Source organism: Caretta caretta, chromosome 3, assembly GCF_965140235.1.
Source record: "Caretta caretta isolate rCarCar2 chromosome 3, rCarCar1.hap1, whole genome shotgun sequence".
NCBI lineage: Eukaryota > Metazoa > Chordata > Testudines > Cheloniidae > Caretta > Caretta caretta.
In genome coordinates this window covers 9,363,553-9,387,145 of record NC_134208.1, presented here as the reverse complement: position 1 = coordinate 9,387,145, position 23,593 = coordinate 9,363,553, and the positions used below count along the sequence as shown (strand labels likewise).

The 23,593-nt window shown below is 42.0% G+C and overlaps 1 protein-coding gene across 2 annotated transcripts in view; it reads right to left on the bottom strand.

Annotated features, from left to right (window-relative positions):
• The window catches only part of MSRA (methionine sulfoxide reductase A), a 450,332-nt gene that overhangs the window by 178,780 nt on the left and 247,959 nt on the right, over positions 1-23,593 (bottom strand). For both annotated transcript variants that reach the window (XM_048845800.2, XM_048845798.2), the window contains one exon: positions 1,894-1,998. In XM_048845800.2, the coding sequence (XP_048701757.1) occupies positions 1,894-1,998 (105 nt within the window). The remainder of the gene's footprint in view (positions 1-1,893; positions 1,999-23,593) is intronic.

The window sequence follows — 23,593 nt, the reverse complement described above, 5'->3', positions numbered from 1 at the left end:
GTCTAGATAACCTCTTGAGGCCCCTTCTGGCTCTACATGTCTATGATTCTATGCACTGTGGGAAGCTGCTTCAAAATATTCAGACAGCCAGCTTGGCAGAAACCTTTTTCTCACTATCTTGAACAAAAACTGTATCTGATGTTTAAAGTTAATGCCTGTGAAAACTGCTAGACCAGAGGTTCTGAACCTTTTTCACAGCATGGGCTGCATTTACATACCACAAGCATCTTGTGAATACCACCCCTTCCACTCGCTGTTTTGTGAATCATGTTCATGCCTGTTCGTGGTCTCATTATACCCCTGTGGCAACTACAGCAATTGCTGACAAAGGAAAGTAATTTTAGGAATTCTTTAATGGGATTTGGCTGCTGGGGCGGGGGGGGGGGGAGAGGAGTCATCACCATGTGACCAGCCATCTCTCTGTGCATCACCAGAACAGTTTGGGGAACCTCTGCTCTAGAAGTTGTTCTGTATTAATACATAAAACAGCCACCACAGACAGGGGCAGTACAAACTTTCCCACATTTCTCCATCAACATGCCACAACCCTGACTTAAGTAGAATACTACTAGGAGTGAGATGTTAACTTAGCCTCCATGCTATTCAATCCATGAGCTCACTGATGAGACTGTCAACTAGATGGCCGACTGTTGCCAACTGCGGTGGTATTTTTTCTGTTGTAAGCTTATTCCTAATGCATTGAACGTTGGTGTGTTCCAGCCTCTATCCTGTAATGCAAAAAGAAACCTTACAATATAAGGACCTGACCCTGTGTACTCTAATTCACAGGTATAGCTCCTTCTCACACAAATAGTCCCATTTGAAGATAATGGTTCTGCACAGGGGACTACTCCTGTGAGTAGAGGTTTTTAGGATCAGCGTATAAATGAAATAGACACACATGGATCAGAAATAAAAGTTAACAGGTGACCAGAAGAAGGTTCAACCTGAAAAGGGTGCCAGTTTTTTAAAATTTTCTTTGTCTACTGTGAACTGGACTGAAACCCCAAGGAAGCAGATCTCCAAATATTCAATAGATGTCTCCCACATCTCCTGATAAAGGGACTTTTTCCCTCTTGCCTCCACTCCAGTTACTAAAGCCGAGGTCTCCAGAAGGTCATAAGAGAAGAAAACATACACCCCTCTTAAGATTGTCCTTTTTAATATTAACCAGATAGGTAAATGTAAGACAACAGTAGTGACAAGGTTGAGAAAGTAGAAATGAATTATTTTTATGTAGTATTTCAGGGCATCATATTGGAGTTGATGTTTGTTGAAACTATTCACACACACACCCTTGAAATGTTTTCTCAGTACAATTCTTCATTTCCATTTGAGCAGATATGCATAACAGCATCATGTTGCTACTTCCAAGGAGGATAAATTAAACCAAAATGCTTGAATAAGGCAAGAAGTGAATACGTTGCTGCTGGTGGTACCTCTGAGCATCCTGTCTTACTTCCTTTTGCTCATTTTCTCTAATCAGAAAAGAAACCCATAGTAATTTAAAAAGGATGAAAAATGTAAAACTTATGGAGGGTAAAGTTTCCATGCATGAATAAAATTGCCAACTCTGAAGCTGCCAAGAAATATGCTTTAATTTAGGAGACAAAAGATAGCATTAAGAAAAATTGTCATAATGAAAGGTGAAAGGATTTTCTATTGTCTAGTCCCTCTCTCTGTGGGAATTTTCTCAGCACAGACAGCTGTAACAGGGGAGGGGTATTGTGAGCTTCTATATCCTCATTCTCGCTCTCTGTCAATAAATGTCTGCAATCATATTCTTGAGCTCCCATGTGATTTCAAGGTTCATCTCTTCCATGCAGCTCAAACACTAATTATCCCAGCTGTAATTAGTAAGATAATTAAATACTGGCTCACTCATCATTCTACCTTGTGTCGGGTCATGATTCTCCCAGAAGACCTTGAGCAGTTTCTGAAATCTGATGTTTTCTGGCTGATACACTACTCGCACCGCTTCTGTATGGCCAGTTTTCCCTAAAAAGACAACACAAAACTCGACAGTATTAGTAACAATCAAGCAAGGCATATCCAAGACATGAAGCACAATATTTTTGCTTTCCAAAACACAAAAAGGTAATGTACTTGTGTTTTCACCTAACATAATTTTTAGCCCCAGCTTCCCTTACACATTCTTTTAATGCAGTATCCACAGTCAGACAATTGCTAGTTTGGATAAGGCCCATAATGGACTAAACTAACTGGAAGCAAAACTGAGAGGAATAAGACCAACCATATCATAGGAGTTCAGCAACTTTCTGAAAAATGTAAATGCAAATTCTGGGTAAATATTCCTTAAAATATATGAAATGAGTGAAGTAATGAAAGCAAAAAACAAATTCCACGTGCCTGTTATACAGTATTAAACACATGGCTGCAAACGATCCTGTGTTGCCCACACCACAGAATACCAATGGGCTTCAATGAAAGGCTCTAAGTGGGTGACTGAGCACTATGAGAGCAAATGAAATGTGTGCAGGGCATTGCACACTGAAAGAGATTATTTCCTATTTTTGGCTACTTTATGTGCCCTATCGTGCAGCCCTTACACACCCAAGCTCCCACTGATTGTATTGAAAGTGCTAGCTTCACAAAGCCTGCAGAATCAGGCCAGTTAACTTCTTTTCTTATAATTATTTAATATTTATATTACCATAATGCACATACTCCTCACTCCGGATCAGGCCCCCATTGTGCAAGGTATTGTACAAGCATATACAAAGAGTTTTCAAATGAAGAAATATTTTCCTTTATTAGTGTAAACTTTCCATAAGTAAAAAAATACATATTCTATTCTTTGGCGAAATCTACATTTTCAACATCAATAAAAGGCACTGGAAATATTAACAAGGAAAAAGAACAGCCAGTTCTACATTTTGTTGGGGAGGGGCGTGCACTGCTTGAACACACAGAGCTAGACTTTGATCTCAGACACCAGTGTAAATCTAGATTAATTCAATTCACTTCAGTGGAATTGATCTGGATTTACAGCAGTGAAGCAGAGAGAAGAATCTGGCCTGCTGATGGGGTTCTGAATTAGCTGCTACTGTTCAAAGTGTCATTGGGGAGGACTCTGTGAAGACATTGGCTCAATGCACAGCAGAACTGAAAAAAAGTCAAAAGGACAGAGAATACAGAAAACAGAGAAGGGAAAGGAAATGAGAAGCAACGTAAGGCAAAGGGAAGAGTACAGGTTAGACACAAGAAAAGATTTAAAATATTAGGATTAAATTTAATCTGGAAGGTAGAAAAGTAAAAAGGGATATGACAGAGATGCACTATATACAATCATAAAAATTATAGAACCCAGTTGGATTTCACTATGTGTCCTGTCTCATAACACAACAAAGAGACACTCATTAAGATTAGTAGCAAGTAAAAGGAAATTATTTTATACATAGCATATAAACCAAGCTATCCTCCTCTGCAGGACATTAATCAGACAAATACAGTGATGGCCCAATTCCACCTTCACCAGTGCAACTCCTATTGAAAGCAATGGGAGTTACTCATATGTCTGAAGGCAGAATTTGACGCTAGGTTAACAGAGAAGGATTAGACATTTACATGAATAAAAATAATTTGCAGTCTAACTTGGTTATAAAGTGACATGGGCCTCTCCCATAGAGTATAAACTGAGAGCTAAAGGGGGTCAGCAAGGAGATTTTCACCCTAAAGAATATCATTACATAATTGGCCACAAGCATTATGGGGGCTTTCACCTTCCTTGATGCACAAATATAGGGTCATGACACTGCCTAGACTAGAGGAGCAGACTAAATGGATGATGGTCTGTTCCAATATGGCAATTATGACTTCTCTGTGTATAGTGGCTAATAATGAAAGCTAAGGGAATAGTTGCTAACATCAACATATATTTCTTCTTTTCTTTAACTCAGTGTGAACTTTACAAAAGGGTTTTATCTCACCGACAGGAGTAAATAGCACGTTAAGCTGACCAGTTTTATATCAGAAGACAGTCTCTCAAAGAACTTCAAAACAACAGAGTTTCCACCCTTCCTCACAACTGGAGCAGCAATTACATCTTGTCAACATACTTTCTTTGAGTTCCTAGATTAGTCAGAACAATCAACTTTCTACTTTTCCTCTGAACAAGAAAATCACTGTGTTGCTTTGAGAACTATGGTCTGACCCTCAAGGAAAAAAAACCTTGTGATGTGTGGCTACAGGACAGTGTGGGTTGTTAGAACTTAAGCATGTCTAAAACCAATATCCCTCCTCAGACGAAAAACAGGGGGATGATGTCTGTTGGCCTTCTCAGATTCACCTTTAATTTTCCTCAAAGCCTTTGCACAATAAATTCCGCTCTGAACCCAGTGAATTTTCTTTCATAACATAGCATGAAAGTTACTGCTACTCACAGCATGATTAACTGCCATTCCACACTCAGAGCACTTATGGGCAAGGTGCTGAGCTGTTTCATTTCCCACTGACTTTGATGGATACCTCAGCAATGATTTTGCTATACATAAGCAGACAAGCAGGAGGCATCATGCAGGATTGGGTGCTTTGAGCTGCACTGGAAGGAGCACACAGAGCAGGTGGGGCAGGGGAACCAATGGAAACAGGGCTCCTGAGGGTATGTCTGCACTCCAACTAGGAGTGAGCCTCCAAGCCAAGGTAGACAGACTTGTATTAGTGGGGCTCAAACTATCATGCTAGAAATAGCAGTGGGATGTTGCAGCTTGGGCTGGAGCTGAGGCTCTCAAGCCTAGGGGGTCGGGGAGCTGGAAAACCCATGCTGGAAACCAAACTGGAAAGTCCATGCTGCTATTTTTAGCACGCTAGCTGGAGTAAGCAGTTCAGTGTTCTCAGTTCATTTATTCCTCTTGATTAACTAGTTTTTAATAATCACCATAAGGTCTAATACTCTATTCAGAACCAAGCTTCACTTTAATTTCCAAGAGGAAGTTTTAACAAATATGAATATTTTTATAAACCTTCCCAAAAAACGCAACAAAGTTAAAATCAGTTTTTAAAGTAGTTTTCTGTATCACTGAATATAATTTAATTTGGTGTTAAATGGGCAAACAGAAATCCTTTATTTATAGGAGCTATTATCTGATCCCCTACTTTCCACAGACAACTCTCCTTCAACTTCAAAACGGCTATCGGAGAACTTAGCCGTAGATTGTAAGACTTTATTATACTGTTCATGAGAGGACTGTTTGCCAATAGCTGATTGTCTGTTTAGCCTATATCCATTTGCTACTTGGAAAACATAGCCAGTGTCCAAGGATTAGCAGCAGTGTGCTCTTTCAATGGAGAGTCAAACTCTGGCAAAAAAAGCTCCATAACAGAGCAATGGAAAAAGACATCTGTATCTGTGTGACATCTCAGTGCTTCTTGTCAACTTTTCCTTTATAACAGTGTTTTGATTCTCACCTTTTTAACTATTTTTGATAACCTTTGGTTTTTTAAAAAAAGACTATGTATTAGGGTTGCCAACTTTCTATTTGCAGAAAACGGAACATCCTTGACCCACCCCCCCTGCCCTGCCCCTTCTCTGAGGTCACGCCCACACTCCTCACTCCATCCCCCACCCTCACTCACTCGCTCATTTTCACCAGGCTGGGGCAGGGGGTTGGGGTGTGAGAGGGGGTGAGGGCTCCGGCTGTGGGCTCTGGGATGGGGCCAGAGATGAGGGGTTTGGGGTGCAGGAGAGGACTGCAGGCTGGGGTAGGGGTGTGGGAGGAGGTAAGGGCTCCAGCTGGGGGTGGGGCTCTGTGGTGGGGCCAGGAATGAGAGGTTTGGGGCACAGGAGAGTGCTCCGGGCTGGGGCAGGGGGTTGGGGTGCAGGAGGGGGTACAGGCTCTGGGCTGGGGGTGCGGGCTCTGGGGATGAGGGGTTTGGCGTGCAGGAGAGGACTCTGGGCTGCGGCAGGGGTTTGGGAGGAGGTATGGGCTCTGGGCTGGGGCTGCAGGCTCTGGAGTAGGGCTAGGGATGAGGGGTTCAGGGTGCAGGAGGGGGATCTGGGCTGGGGAAGGCAGTTGGGATGCAGGGTACAGTGAGGGCTCCAGCTGGGGGTGACAGCTCTGGGGTGAGCTCGGGTTTGGGGTGCAGGAGGGGGCTCAGGGCTGGGGCAGGGTGTTGGGACATGGCAGGGGGGGTTGGGTTGCAGGCTCCAGGTGGCACTTACCTCAGGCGGCTTCCGGGAAGCAGTGACATCTCTCTCCGGCTTCTAGACAGAGGTGTGACCATATGCCCCTGCGCACTGCCCACACCTGGAGGCACCGCCCCCTCGGCTCCCATTGGCAGTGGTTCCTGGCCAATTGGAGCTGCTGAGCTGATTCTGGGGGTGTGAGCAGCGCACAGAGCCCCCATGGCTGTCCCTCTGCCTAGGATCCAGAGGGAGATGCCAGCAGCTTCCCGGGAGTCACACAGAGCTGGGTAGGGAGCCTGCCTGCACCACTGATCGGACTTTTAATGTTCCAGTCAGCAGTGCTGACCGGAGACCCCAGGATCCCTTGTCAACCGGGCATTCCAGTCGAAAACCAGATACCTGGCAACCCTACTATGTATACATAGATTAGAATTGCTCTTTGTGACAACTGCATTATGGACTCAAAACGGTTATCTCATTCTGTTTTCTTATGTGCATACCCATATGAAAAACTCCCAGATTTACAACTAGCCTAATTTTTCCCTCTGTCCTAAGTAATTTCCCTTTACCGGCGGCGCTATGTGTTTGTTTTACTGACAATTCTACCCCTATTTTATATTTTTAGTATAGGAGTGTCAGAATACTGGATCAAAAACCTAAGAGCTTGAGTGGCAACGTCAATGATAGCTGAGGGTGATCAATACATCAGACCATTAGCCCCTGTATCTCAATTTCCCCCTCTGTACAGGAGGAAATTTACCTACTGCATAGCATGTTGTGAGGCTTAACTGAGAGCAAGTCCAGTCTCCCCATGCCAAGGTCAAATATGGGGAAGTGGTGCAGGGAATTTAATAAGGGGTAGGGTATTTTTTCCAATGTGATGAATTAAGAAAATTCAGTGTTCAGTTGCTACTAAAAATTGTATTGATATTTCCACCTCTGGGGTGGTCTAACATAAAACGGTCTTGCAATATAAAACACAGAGTTATGTTCCCTGGTTTATTTGCTGAAAGCTAATGCAAGTAATTCCCAAGCAAGGGAATCATACCACTAGCTTGGAATGTAGACATAGCCTTAGTTGAGCTCCTGAATAACATAAACCATAGAATTTCCTGTATCAAGTTCGGAATTTCTGTTTGAGCTAGTATCTCTCTTAAAATTGCATCCATTCTTGATCTAAAGAATTCAAGTGATGCAAAATCCACCAGATCCCTAGGTAAGTTGTTCTGTGGTTAATAAACACTGCCGATTATGCCTTATTTCTAGTCTGAATTTGTCTAGCTTCAAGTTGCAGCCACTGAATCTTGTTATGTCTTTGTCTTCCAGACCAGTGTTTCTCAACCTTTTTGATAGCAGGGACCAGCTTGCTGCCTTCCAAAAAAGTCAGGGAGATCTCAGGGACCGGCACCAGTCTCCAGACCAGTCGTTAAGAAATACTAGATTAAAGGGCTCTCTATTATTAGAAAGAAAAGGAGTACTAGGGGCACCTTAGAGACTAACCAATTTATTTGAGCATAAGCTTTCGTGAGCTACAGCTCACTTCATCGGGTGCATCCGATGAAGTGAGCTGTAGCTCACGAAAGCTTATGCTCAAATAAATTGGTTAGTCTCTAAGGTGCCACTAGTACTCCTTTTCTTTCTGCGAATACAGACTAACACGGCCGCTACTCTGAAACCTGTCTATTATTAGAAATATTCTCCCCACATAGGTACTTATAGACCATGATCAAGTCATCTCTTAACCTTCTCTTGGATAAACCAAATAGATCGAGCTCCCTTAGTTTTCACTGTAGGCAGATTTTCCAAACCTTGAATCATTCTTGGGACTCATTTTTTAACCTTTCCAATCTGTCAACATCCTTTTTAAAGTGTGGACGCCAGAACTGTACATAATGTTCCAGTGATCTTGTAAGTTAGACTTGCTTACATTCTTTGTTCCTGCATGCATGACTTTGAATTTGGCTATTTTAAATGCACAACAAATGCATATAGCACTGTCCACAAGATACTAGAGTTTGTCAGCATTGGCCTAATCCTGCAGCTGTTATTCAAACAAAGGTCCCACTGAAATCCATTGGAGTTTTGCTTGAATAAAGGCTGCAAGATATGGTGCCTGCTCCACAAAAGTCAATGGTATCCAACAGACATTGCATCAGGCCTTTCATGCATATTACCGAGGAGAGATCTTTCTAAAATTTAATATTTGTTTTAGTAGAGGACTACTACATTGTGGTGTACAATGAACATTTAGCAAAATGATAAAAAGTCACCGTGACAGACTGACAATATCCTGTAATATTCTGAATGAACCTTATTGAATTAGGGTTAATAGCTTTGGGATACAACGTATTAGAAGTGCAAAGGTTTATGTACTATTGTGAGTTTGTATGGATCTTCTTGAGCAGGAAGACAAAGTTAATGCAATTTCTGGAAGGTATAAGGAAGTTCAAAAGTCTTTTTGGAACAATACTTGTGAAGTGGTTTCCTAGGAAGTACCTTGAGGTGAGGGGAATGCAACTTCTCCCCTCTGAAGCAAACCTTCTGAAGGTATGCCATGGGGAGAGAGGCCCATTAAATACTAAATAACTGCTTCTGGAAACTCCAAACCAAACACCCCTTATCTGTATAAAAGGGTGGACAAACCTTGTCATGAGTGTACTTGTTCTGAGCTGAAGCTGTGATGAACTTGTAACCACAAGGAAACCTCTAGGCTGGGGTGTTGAAAGACTGCTCTTGCCAGAACTCATGTTAGAGTTGGAATGAACTCTGGTAACCTTATTATCGTGCATGTTTTTAATATATTTCTCTGTAATGCTTTTTACTAGGACTGTTAAGTGATTAAAAAAATTAATCACGATTAATCGCGTGATTAAGGGCGCTTTTAATACCATTTCTTTAAATATTTTTGAATGTTTTCTACATTTTCAAATATACAGATTTCAGTTACAACACAGGATACAAGGTGTACGGGGCTCACTTTATATTTATTTTTATTACAAATATTTGCACTCTAAAAAACAGTAGAAATAGTATTTTTCAATTCACCTAATACAAGTACTGTCGTGCAATCTCTATCATGAAAATTGAACTTACAAATGTAGAATTATGTACACAAAAATAACTGCATTCAAAATAAAACAATGTAAAACTTTAGAGCCTACAAGTCCACTCAGTCCTACTTCTTGTTCAGACAGTCGCTCAGACAAACAAGTTTCGTTACAGTTTGCAGGAGATAATGCTGCCTGCTTCTTGTTTACAATGTCACCTAAGAGTGAGAACAGGCATTTGCATGGCTCTGTTGTAGCTGGAGTCTCAAGATATTTACGTGCCAGATGCACTAAAGATTCATATGTCCCTTCATGCTTCAACCACCATTCCAGAGGACATGTGTCCATGCTGATGATGGGTTCTGCTCAATGACGATCTAAAGCAGAGTGGACAGACATATGTTCATTTTCATCGTCTGAATCAGATGCCACCAACAGAAGGTTGATTTTCTTTTTTGGTGTTTCGGGTTCTGTAATTTCCACATCTTAGTGTTGCTTCTGAAAGCATGGTCCACACCTTGTCCTTCTCAGATTTTGGACGGCACTTCAGATTCTGAAACCTTGGGTCAAGTCCTATAGCTATTTTTAGAAATCTCACATTGGTACCTTCTTTGCATTTTGTCAGATCCTCTGTGAAAGTGTTCTTAAAACAAACGTACTGGGTCATCATTCAAGACAGCTATAACATGAAATATATGGCAGAATGAAGGTAAAACAAAGCAGGAGACATACAATTCTCCTGCAAGGAGTTCAGTCACAAATTTAATTAACGCATTATTTTTTTAACAAGCGTCATCAGCACAGAAGCATGTCCTCTGGAATAGTGGCCGAAGCATGAAGGGGCATATGAATGTTCAGCATATCTGGCACGTAAATACCTTGCAACACTGGATACAAAAGTGCCATATGAATGCCTGCTCTCACTTTCAGGTGACATTGTAAATAAGAATTAGCAGTATCTCCCGTAAATGTAACCAAACTTGTTTGTCTTAGCAATTCGCTGAACAAGAAGTAGTACCAAGAGGACTTGTAGGCTCTAAAGTTTTACATTGTTTCGGTTTTGAGTGCAGTTATGTAACAAAAAAAAAATCTACATTTGTAAGTTACACTTTCACGATAAAGAGATTGCAGTACACTACTTGTACGAGGTGAATTGAAAAATACTTTCTTTTGTTTATCATTTTTATAGTGCATATATTTGTAATAAAAATATAAGGTGAACACTGTATACTTTGTATTCTGTGTTGTAACAGAAATCAATATATTTGAAAATGTAGAAAAGCATCCAAAATATTGAATAGATTTCAATTGGTATTCTATTGTTTAACAGTGCGATTAATTTTTTTTAATTAAACATGTGCGTTAACTGCGATTAATCAACAGCCCTACTTTTTACCTTAAGAATAAGGTAGGCTTGCTTAGAAAGAGTTGTGTGGTAACTTTTATCTGTAGCAATCACGCTGTTGTCAGTCTTTAAGAGAAAGCAAGCAGCTCTGTTTAGGCAGATTGTCTTTGCTGAGAGCAACATGGTGAAGACAGGGAATGGTTCAGCCTGGACATACACTGATCAGAAGGGTCTCCACCCAAGAGAAGCAACAGCTGGGGAGCTGGAAGCCTGAGATTGGGTTCCCTTGCTGAACCACTGACGGAAATACATGTGCAGTTATCCTAAGCTATGACGTATATGGTGGACACGTGTCTAGTCTGTATATATGTATTTTACTGTAGCAGTTCTAGTAGGTTGAATATTATTACCTTTAGACTCCATTGTTTAAGCAAATATTTTAAAGGACCTGGTCTGGAAAATACATGGTATACATGCTATCAATAAGTTTAGATTTTTAAAAGATGTTTCACTTTTAGTAATGTAATGCTCATGCCACCCATTTCTTTACTTTTTACATTTCACACATTTTTTATAACAAAACCAGAAAATTGATTTTGCTTTTTTTATAGTTTGTTCACTTTCTTCTTCTCACAATATAAACAAGGAATGAGAACATATGATTACAATATCCATAGTCAGGCTTGATTACCTAGAATATTTGGAGCTGAAGTTTGTGCCATGCGTCACTGGAAAAGAAACCTACCATAAAAAGAAAAGGAGTACTTGTGGCACCTTAGAGACTAACCAATTTATTTGAGCATGAGCTTTCGTGAGCTACAGCTCACTTCAACGGATGCATACCGTGGAAACTGCAGCAGACATTATATACACACAGGTTTCAGAGGAACAGCCGTGTTAGTCTGTATTCGCAAAAAGAAAAGGAGTACTTGTGGCACCTTAGAGACTAACCAATTTATTTGAGCATGAGCTTTCGTGAGCCATGAAGTGATGAAGTGAGCTGTGGCTCACGAAAGCTCATGCTCAAATAAATTGGTTAGTCTCTAAGGTGCCACAAGTACTCCTTTTCTATATACACACAGAGATCATGAAACAATACCTCCTCCCACCCCACTGTCCTGCTGGTCATGCTCAAATAAATTGATACCAGCAGGACAGTGGGGTGGGAGGAGGTATTGTTTCATGATCTCTGTGTGTATATAATGTCTGCTGCAGTTTCCACGGTATGCATCCGATGAAGTGAGCTGTAGCTCACAAAAGCTCATGCTCAAATAAATTGGTTAGTCTCTAAGGTGCCACAAGTACTCCTTTTCTTTTTGCGAATACAGACTAACACGGCTGTTACTCTGTAATCTACCATACGTTTACAGTTAGGACTCAGCTTCAAGTTATTAACTTGATATCATGATAATTTGGCTATTCGTATTCTACCGTTCCTTGAACAGGTATCTCTACTAAAAAATTAATAAATGAGATGCTGAAATTTAATGCCAGTTTATTTAATTGTAAAATCTATAGGCATGAGCTTAAGACATCTGAGTTCAAATTCTGGCCCAGCCACAGACTTCCTGTGTGTCTCTGGGCAAGTCACCTAGTCTGCATCAGGATCCTACATGTACATCGGGGAGAACATGTCCATACCTCATAGAGGCCTTGTGAGGGAAAAAAATCCATTAATAATTGTGAGGTGTGTAAATAATACAGTGATGAGGGCCATGTCAGTGCCTAGATATGTTGTACAAGTGCCATGTCATAACTGGCAAAATTATGTTCGGCAAATTGGGCTAAATTAATCTGCAGAGTAACTCTACCCCATTGAAATCAGTGGATTTAAATGGTACAGGTTAAATCTGGGTTGAATATGTGCTGTTTTGTTTATATCCAATCATAAATCAGCAAATCACTGTTTCATCAAAATATTAGGTTTGTACTTTTCTTCCATATCGGTTGTTATAGTTTTGATTATACATATGTGCAGCTGTATGCATGTGCAGCAGTCCATTTCTTTCTACTTTACCCTTGACAGTGGAAATATTTTTAGACTCAGTACATAACAAGCCATTCAATCTTTTCATTTCTACTTAGAAGGAAATATAATAGAGCTTTTACTTAAAATACCCCACTACTCAGGGAAAACAGTACAATGTTTGATTTCAAGGGCCCTGTCCTGCAGTCATTCCAGGCATGGAACTCTTTTGAAGTCAATCGGAGTAATAGATGTAGAGGGACAGCAGAAGTATGAGGAATGTGTCATGAATGCAGAACAACTTTAATTCAGATTCAGAAAGGAACAACAGGGATAAATGGATGTAATGCTAGTATCTGAAGGCGTCTCTATCGAAAATTTGAAGACAGGAGATTGAAAATATTACATAGCCTGAAAGATAAAAAGAAGAGGCGAGAGCAAGGTAATCCAATTTCTATGTTTTTCAGTTAGAATGCCAGAAAGTGGAGCTTTATCCTTTCGTCATTAGTGTGATTTCAACAAGAGGCTGCTATCTTGAGGAGATAACTGAACAGAATGTTAGGTGTCAGCAGACATGCCAACTCTCACAATTTGTGAGTCTGAAAACAGTGTTTCCTTTAGAACAAAATCATGTACATTTCAGTCATTACTATTTGAGACATACTGGTTGGAACCAGATGAGAATAATGATATTGGTATTAAGACAAATTCTGTTTAATGTCTACTCTGCATTTCAAAAATTTAAACCTTCTAACAGAGATATATATAATATATACATAATTATGTTGTTTGCCCAACAGATTATGATTCCACTGAAAGAAAAATGCAAAGAGTAAAATAGGCAATATGGCTTCACAAGAGAATAAAAAACAACCAGTACTGGGACAGAGATAGGAGAGGGAAACCTAGTAAAGATATACAGCTATTTAGAAGGTTTGCAGGGAAAAGATAAAGGCAACAAAAAGGCAGAATGAATCCATGCTAAACAAAGGTATTAGAGAAATAAGATGGGATTTTTAAAAGCAGTCTGTAGCAAGTGTCATTTTAAAAATGTTTATGAGATATTAAGGAAATAATGAAAATTTTGACAATTTATCTTATGACAAAAAATCAGCTAAGGGAATGCTTGGAAAAACTGAGGACATACATATCAGCATGCTTTAGTCTCTTCCATTTTAAAAAAATTCCTCCCTTAACCCCACTTGCCTCTCCAGCTACTGCCCCATCTTCTCTCTCTCTCTTTCATCTCTAAGATAACTGAATATGCGGTTTATAGTCACTGGCGTCCCTCTCCTCAAATTCCATTTTAGAAATTCTCTAATCCAGGTTCCACCCCTTGTACTCCCCTGAAAATGCTCATGACAAATTTTGTAATGACCTCTTCCTAGCCAACTCTCAGGAACAGTGCTCCATCCTCCTGGGCCTATCCACCAACTTTGACACCTTCAACCATGCCCTTCTTGAAATCTTGGCCCTCCTTGGTTTCATAGAGGATCAGGGTTGGAAGGGACCTCAGGAGGTCATCTAGTCCAACCTCCTGCTCAAAACAGGACCAATCTCCAACTAAATCATCCCTGTCAGGGCTTTGTCAAGCCTGACCTTAGAAACCTCTAAGGAAGGAGATTCCACCACCTCCCTAGGTAACCCACTCCTTTGCTTCACCACCCTCCTAGTGAAAAGGTTTTTTCTAATATCCAACTTAAACCTCTTCCACTGTAACTTGAGACCATTACTCCTTGTTCTCTCACCTGGTACCACTGAGAAAAATCTAGATCCATCTTCTTTGGAACCCCCTTTCAGGTAGTTGAAAGCAGCTATCAAATCACCCCTCATTCTTCTCTTTTGCACACTAAATCCCAGTTCCTTTAGCCTCTCCTCATAAATCATGTGCTCCAGACCCCTAATCATTTTTGTTGCCCTCTGCTGGACACTTTCCAATTTTTCCACATCCTTCTTGTAGTGGTGGGCCCAAAACTGAACACAGTATTCCAGATGAGGTCTCACCAATGCCAAATAGAGGGGAATGATCACATCCCTCAATCTGCTGGCAATGCTCCTACTTATACAGCCCAAAATGCCGTTAGCCTTCTTGGCAACAAAGGCACACTGTTGACTCATATCCAGATTCTCGTCCACTGTAACCCCTAGGTCCTTTTCTGCAGAACTGCTGCCTAGCCATTCGGTCCCTAGTCTGTAGCAGTTCATGGGATTCCTCCATCCTAAGTGCAGGACTCTGCACTTGTCCTTGTTGAACCTCATTTGATTTCTTTTGGCCCAATCCTCTAATTTGTCTAGGTCCCTCTGTATCCTATCCACTCCTCCCAGTTTAGTGTTATCTGAAACGTGCTGAGGGTGCAATCCACGGCATCCTCCAGATCATTAATGGAGATATTGAAGAAAACTGGCCCCAGGACCGACCCTTGGGGCACTCTGCTTGATAGCGGCTGCCAACTAGACATCGAGCCATTGATCACTACCTATTGAGCCCGACAATCTAGCCAGCTTTCTAGCCACCTTATAGTCCATTCATCCAGCCCATACTTCTTTAACTTGCTGGCAAGAATACTGTGGGAGACCATATCAAAAGCTTTGCTAAAGTCAAGGAATAACATGTCCACTGCTTTCCCCTCATCCACAGAGCCTGTTATCTCATCATAGAAGGCAATTAGGTTAGTCAGGCATGACTTGCCCTTGATGAATCCATGCTGATTGTTCCTGATCACTTTCCTCTCATTTAAGTGCTTCAGAATTGATTCCTTGAGGGCCTGCTCCATGATTTTTCCAGGGACTGAGGTGAGGCTGGTTGGCCCGTAGTTCCCCGGATCCTCCTCCTTCCCTTTTTTAAAGATGGGCACTACATTAGCCTTTTTCCTTAAATTAAAATAAATGGAAGATTACATAACCCCTTCAATGCCACCTTCATGCAACTACATTCACACATTTTAAAGTTGTGGCCATGTAAATGGCTCTCTCATGGCATGGTGAATGACATCTACCCCATCCCCTGATCAAAAGTACTATTTTTGAAGACTCATGTACTAACTATGTTGCTGGAACTGTTGGAGTAGTATTTTTTAAAAATTAGACAAAAATAAAAGTTATTTTAAAAGTCAGGAAATATGAAATATTCAAATCAAAAGCACAGAAAACTTCATGTAGTTAGGCAGTTAGCTGTGAGTGGGTGGACAAAGCAGCAAGATTGCCCTTATAGCTTTAAAGCAGTGAACATGATGGATCATTAAAGAAGCCGTCAGGCAAGTCATTTAGTCGATATAAGTATTTTTTTTAAACAGTAAGGCAAGAAAGAGCCTAAGATCTAATATACAGTACAAGGTGGGAGTTAAACATGCCTGGAAGGGTGAGAAAAAGCCACTCAAATGAGGAAGGAAGGAAGGTAAGGGAGAAGGTAAGGGGTGCAGAGGGGCCACACTGCAGTTTGAATTCCTCCTGTGGGCTTCAGAAGTACATTGGAGCATGGCTCACCACATTTAGAGAAGGTGCAGCATGCAGTCCCTTTCAAGCCTCACCTGTCCAATATTATTATATATTTGTAGTACAGTAGTACCGAGATGCCCCAATCAGGATCAGGGCCCCACTGCACAAGGCACTATACAAATACAGAAGAAGAGAAAGTTTATGTCCCAAAGAAGCTACAACCTAGTACAACTTGTCCCGTGCTGAAAGCGTTAACAAGCCTAGGACCATAATGTAAAACCACCCCCTTGCATGACTCCTGCACAGAAGACTAAATAGTGGTGAGGCTCCTTGTTTCCCTCTGCCCTTATGTAATACCCACAGACCCTGGTCAATGGCAGCTGGGATCAAAGCTGAGACCTCTAGAGTTTCATACATGAGCCTGAACTAAAACGTACATCTCTCTTAATGAAGGTTGTAGCAGGTTCAGCAATCTCTAGCTGGTCTAGCTCCACTAGAGGGGGACAGAGTGCCACATCAAGCAGGCATGGGTTACATACTCTCCCTGGCTGGAGAAACATGTCCTGAGCTTCAAAGACTTCTGTCATAAATATAAAGGGAAGGGTAAACCCCTTTAAAATCCCTCCTGGCCAGAGGAAAAGTCCTCTCACCTGTAAAGGGTTAAGAAGCTAAAGGTAACCTCGCTGGCACCTGACCAAAATGACCAATGAGGAGACAAGATACTTTCAAAAGCTGGGAGGAGGGAGAAAAACAAAGGGTCTGTGTCTGTTGGTATGCTGCTTTTGCCGGGGATAGAACAGGAATGGAGTCTTAGAACTTTTAGTAAGTAATCTAGCTAGGTATGTGTTAGATTATGATTTCTTTAAATGGCTGAGAAAAGAACTGTGCTGAATAGAATGACTATTCCTGTCTGTGTACCTTTTTTGTAACTTAAGGTTTTGCCTAGAGGGATTCTCTATGTTTTGAATCTAATTACCCTGTAAGGTATCTACCATCCTGATTTTACAGAGGTGATTCCTTTACTTCTATTAAGAGTCTTCTTGTAAGAAAACTGAATGCTTTTTCATTGTTCTCAGATCCAAGGGTTTGGGTCGGTGGTCACCTATGCAAATTGGTGAGGATTTTTACCAAACCTTCCCCAGGAAGTGGGGTGGAAGGGTTGGGAGGATTTTGGGGGGAAAGACGTGTCCAAACTACGTTTCCCAGTAAACCCAGTTAAAGTTTGGTGGTGGCAATGGAGATCCAGGGTCAAAGGATAAAATTAATTTTGTACCTTGAGGAAGTTTTAACCTAAGCTGGTGAAAGTAAGCTTAGGAGGTTTTCATGCAGGTCCCCACATCTGTACCCTAGAGTTCAGAGTGGGGGAGGAACCGTGACAACTTCCCAGCTGAAATCACAGATGAGCCCCCACTTGTAATGTAAGGCTGACAGACCCCTGGTCATCGGCAGCAGGGATCAAACCTGGGACTTTTGGAGCTTAATGCATGAGCCTCCATTGCCTGAGCTAAAATACATATGTCTCTTAGCCAAGGCTGTAGCAGACTCATCAATCTCTAGCTGTATAACCGTCACTAAAGGGGGACAGAGTGTCACACCAAAGAGGCATGGGTTACATATGCACCCCCACACAGGCTGGCAGTAGTCTAACCTTGAATAAGGATTTCAGTATTTCTCTATTCTGATGAGAATAAGTGAAATTATTCATTCCTAGAGACTCAGTCTACCCATAATACACCAGTTACTGATGACTTTTAAGAATACAATGAAAAATATGCCAGACTAGTGTCATAGGTTTCACAGAGACCATTAACCAGTGGGAACTGATCAAACACCAGCCAGTGTATTTCTACAGCTGCCTGACCCAGATTCAAGCTCAAGTTTAAAAAATAAAGGACTAGTAGATCAATCTTAATTAGCCCCTTAATAAATCTTAATCTACTTAGCCCCTTAATAAATCTTACCAGATATTTAACTTTTTTTGTGGCAAACCTTTTAGACATTATTAATTCTCACCCTATTTTTAATAAATTACTATGTCCATGTTTAAGGTCAGGAAGCCACATATAATGAATTATTGCTGATTATTAATTATGTTAAGAGACCATAAGACCAACTTGGGTTTCAGTCATACAGGGAATTAATTAAAATTGGCTTCAGTAAACAGTTTGCTATTTACATTGCCACTTACAGACACTAAAAGGATCCCTTTTTCCATTTACTACAGTTTCACTTTCCATCAGACCAATGAAAGTGTCCACATCCTATTAGGACCTACTGAACATTCATTGCATTTGACTATCCATCATTCCATATTCAACTATTTGCAAATGAAGAGTCTGAATCCAGAGGTCACTTGTATCCCATAAAAAAATCCCCCTTTACATAGCAATGTGACTAGATATGATTCTAATTCAAGTGAAACCAGTATTCTCCCACATTAACTTTGTTAGTCCTTAATAAAGCACTTTGTTATGCCCAAAAGTGTTAAGACCTAAAACCTAAAAATCTTGAAGTGAGCAAGTACACAGCCAACTCAGTCCAAACATCAAGCTCAGGGGTCAGCAACCTTTCAGAAGTGGTGGGCCGAGTCTTCACTTATTCACTCTAATTTAAGGTTTCACGTGCCAGTCATACATTTTAACGTTTTTAGAAGGTCTCTTTCTATAAGTCTATAATATATAACTAAACTATTGTTGAATGTAAAGTAAATAAGGTTTTTAAAATGTTTAAGAAGCTTCATTTAAAATTAAATTAAAATGCAGAGCCCCCCGGACAGGTGGCTAGGACCCGGGCAGTGTGAGTGCCACTGAAAATCAGCTTGCGTGCTGCCTTTGGCACGCGTGCCATAGGTTGCCTACCCCGATCTAGCTCATGCCTGTTGGTTCCTTTATTTGGCATACAACAAAACTACGCTGAGTTAATCAGACTCCAGCATAGGGGGTAGGTATAGGGTGTACCACACATCCAAAGTTACACAGAAATCTCTCCCTCTGTATACATTTACACATTTCATTGCATTACACATTTTGGAATTGGCTTGCTTACTTTGTAGAAACCAATCTCTGTCCAGCATGCTCAGTCCATGCACTGTCCATGTTCGATGTACTCTTTACCACAGCTTACATTCCAGGCTTATCTAGTCCATTGTTATCTTGTTCTTTGTAGATGGTTCCCTGGGTGTCCCCCCTTATCTTAACTAGTTTAGGCATTTTGTCTCTTAGCTCACTGACCCATGTACCTACCTCATTAAGTACAAAGTTTCTGTTTTCAGCCTGCTGATCTATTTACCTCCCTAACCCTGTCTTCCAAGAAATAAGGCCTCCCTCATTTTTACTTATTCATCTCAAGCCAGGCCTATAATGCCTAAGCCTCAATGGCATCTTTAGACTAGATGTTCTCCTGCCTATCTCACCTCTGCGGCCCAATTCAGTCGGTGCTCTCAGAGGCTGCCTACTGGACCAGGCCCTGCATAGAACTCCAGAGAAGGAATTGTTGATATTGGAACCTTTAGCTCAGCAGATAGAGCACTCATCAAGGAGATGGGAGTCTAAGTTCAAGTCCATCCTCTACTTGATGTTGAGCAGAGACAAGAACTTGGGTCTCCCCCAGGGAGCCCCAACTACTGGGCTATAGAGTATTATTAGGCAGGTCTTTCTCAGTCTCTCCTAGTGACATTTTTCCAAGGTGTACAAGTAATTAAATATTCATTGGGCCAGTCAGAGAGTGAGAATAACTCTGCAACCCAGTGGTTAGGTCACTGACCTAGGAGGTGGTAAACTCTGCATCCAGTCCCACATCCTGGCTGAGTTCTCCAACTGTAGGGCTAAAGGTTATAAGGGCTATAGCGTGTTTGGTGAAGAGCGGAGCGCTCTCCCTTCAGCTTAATTACTCCACCTCAATGAAAGGCAGAAGCGATGTCATGGTGTGGACACCACTTTAAGACGATGTAACTTATATCACTCAGGGAGGGGGCTCTTTTACACCCCCTGAGCAACGTAAGTTACATTGACTTAAGCGGCAGTGTAGACATGCCCTTAGGCAGCTCCCTATTCAGTTCACTGGCTTTTATGGATCTCATTCTTAGGCACCTAACTCTCCCAATATATTGTATAGGAAACCTATGTGCCTAACACAGGCACAGGGGGCCTAAATGTTAGGCATTGCAATGCTGAGTCTAAGACCCTTTTGTGTATTGTGACAAAGTTCCTCCTCTGCCTTGGTGGGTCCTGCGCTTATTGGCGGATTTGCTTGTCTCAGAGATTCACAGTCATCCTCAGTTTAGCCACTTTTGCTAGTAGCTCAAACCTGCCATTCACTCAGCTAACCTCATCACTGGCCAGCATGAGGAAAGGGAGGAGAACAATCCCCACAGTCTCTGCTGACCCAGCTAGTGGGTCGGGGGATAGGCCAGGGACCTTCCCCTCTGGTGGGACCCACAGTCCAGGTCACCTCCTCTCATTTCAAATAGGGAGTTGAGGGGGCTGTGGGGAACCCAGGCCCACCCTCTACTCTGGGTTCCAGCCCAGGGCCCTGTGGATTGCAACTGTCTACAGTACCCCTTGTGACAGCTGCGTGACACCTACAACTCCCTGGGCTACTTCCCCATGGCCTCCTCCCAACACCTTCTTTACCCTCACCCCAGGATCTTCCTCCTGAAGCCTGATCACGCTTGTACTCCTCAGTCCTCCAACAGCACACCTTCTCACTCCCTGCTCCTTACACCCCCTTCCCTAACTGATGGGAGGTCCTTTTTAAACCAGGTGTCCTGATTAGTCTGCCTGCCATAATTGACTCTAGTATGTTCTTAATTGGCTCCAGGTGGCTTAATTAGCTCGCCTGTCTTAATTGGTTCTAGCAGGTTCTTTATGGTTCTAGTGCAGCCCCTGCTCTGGTCACGCAGGGATCAGAAAACCATTCATCCAGTGGCCAGTATATTTGCCTTCGACCAGACTCCTGTACCCCACTGGTCTGGGTCTGTCACAGTATCGAACCCCAGTGCACAACCAATTGGTCAACCAAAACTTCACAAAGCAGCACACTTCATCAGATATTCCTTTCACATTGTATTTTGTTAGTAACTTGCTATTGTCATCACCATAATACACTATGAAAAAACTGCACTGCGGATAGTTAATATACCTTGCAGAAACAACTGGAAGAGATATTCAGGTGTGAGAAGGGACTGCAGTTTTATTGTTCTTTGGGCTGTTACTCCAGCATTATAAAATATGTATACTGAGAGAAACATAATGACAACAAGATAGCACCACATAGACTAATGTGCCTAATTTACAAAGGTTCTCCATGTTTCAGCTTACAAGTTTTTCTGTTCATAAAAATGATCAAATATTGATCTTGCAGTAGCAGTGCAAAGCCTCAGTTAGGGTCAGGTCCCCATTTTGTTACATGCTGCCAAACACATATAAAGAGCATGGAAGAGCTTGCAATCTAAGGGTTTGATCCAGCACTCACTGAAGCCAATGGAACAATGCCCTTTGACTTCAGGAGGTGCTGGATCAGGCTTTAAGAACTGTAAAAGGAATCTGAAAATGGGATTCCATGTGGTAATAACTGTAATGCTGTATGAAATCTGGGGAACACTTGAGGATATTATGAATATTAATATTGTAAAATTGTAATGAGTTATGCCAGATATGCCATTTTGCAAGTATCTGCAAAAATGTCATAACTTGCCAGATACGATAATCTCATTTATGTATTTGTGTCACCTTTGTATTATGAGTTATAGATACGTATGTCTGTATTTCAAACTTGTGCTATGCTTCTGGGTGTCACCCCCGGACAGTTTGGGCATCAGATCTGCCTAGCCTGCTTGATGCCCATTAAGGACCATCAGCTATACAACTGACCCATTGAGAGAAGGCAGATACACCTTGTGCCTCAGCAAGGCATGCAGGGGCATGCCTATGGACAGAACTCTAAGGCCTCCACGCCATGTGCTGGGCAGCTTTTTGTTTGAAACAAAGGATGCACAGACTGCATGGCAAAAGGCATCCTGCATCTTCTCCATTTTACTTCAGTCCTGCTTCTTACCTCTGTAGGAACTCTGCTACAAACTGAAGCTCTGAACAAGGACTGAATGACCCATCCACGCTGTGGATATGTTCCAGAGGGACTTTCAAGCTAGCAAACTCACCAGTACTGCTAGGAACCTGATATATGGACTTTGAAGTCTTTGTATGCACGTGACGGTTTTACCATTTAACATCTTTGTTCTTGTTCTTTCTTTTTTCTTTATAATAAACGTTTAGTTTTAGACACTAAAGGATTGGCTGGTAGCGTGGTATTTTGCATAAGATCCAAAACTATACTGACCTAGTAATATGGCTGACCCTTTGGGGTCAGAAGAACATTTTGTATATGTGAGCAGAGTTTAAAATAACTTCTCATTGTACTGGACCTAGCTGCTGATTGGGAGCCAGAGAATTGGAATGCAATAAAGGGGCCTGTGTGATTTCTTCTTCTTTTTTTTTTTTTTTGGGCTTCTTGATAACCAGTGTGGGGAATCAGAAGCACAGTTTGTGACTGGTTGAGGAGAATAACTTCAGTGTTACACCCCAGTCTTGGAGTATCTGCTCTCCCTTTTGCAGCCTGCCCTGACCTCGGCATTTCCAGTGAGGGCTGACAACTTCTACTCCTGAGGGAATTCTGCACCAAAAAAATAAATATTCTGCGAACAATATTTTAAAATTCTGTAAAATTCTGCATATTTTATTTGTCAAAATAACACCATATAATCACAGCATTTTCAATTATTTGCTGACAAGTATTTTGAAATAAATTACCAAAATAATTGAAAATGGTACGATTATATTCTTATTGTGTTTCTGTGTTATTTTGACAATTAAAATATGCAGAACTTTGCAGAATTTTTAATTTTTTGGTGCAGAATTCCCTTAAGAGTACCAGGGTTCTGTGTGACATAGTTTGGATGCAGGGAGCTGGGTGGGGGTCTGGGTGCAGGGTGGGAATCTGGATGCACAGGGTTTTGGTGCAGGGGGGATGGGAGGGGAGCCCAGGTGAAGGTGATTAGGGCTCAGTGGTGAGGGCAGGGACTGGGGCTTGATGGGATGGGGGGATCAGAGTGAAGCTGCTTGGGGCTCAGTGGGGTGGGAGTCCAGGTATGAGGGGTCCAGGTATGAGGGGTATCACCAGCCTCCTGATGCAGGGGGTGAGGCTCAGTGGGGTGGGGTTAGGAGTGCTCAGTAGAGGGGTTCTGGGTGTGGGGGGTTCCTGATATGGAGGGGGCTCAGTACAGATGTTCCAGGTGTGTGGGTGGGGGGAAGGGTCCCTATACAAAGAGCTGCTCACTCTGGCCGCCCAACCCCCTTGCACCCGGACCCCCCCACACATCCCTCCCGCTGAGCCTCACCCACCTGCACCCAGACCCCCACACGCACACACAAGATGCAGAGCTTCCTGCAGCCAAGGGAAGTTTCTGGGGCTTGATCTGACCCAGCTATGGCTGCTCCGTGCAGGGAAGGGGGAGCGGGAACTCCACCCTCCCCCACACCAGCTGGGACTAACATCCCTGGATGACCAGGGATTCTTCCCCCCGCCCTCACCTGAACAGACACATGTCCCAGGGAGGGGTGAGTGAGTACTGATGCAGCTTCTCTTTGCTTCCAAACAGA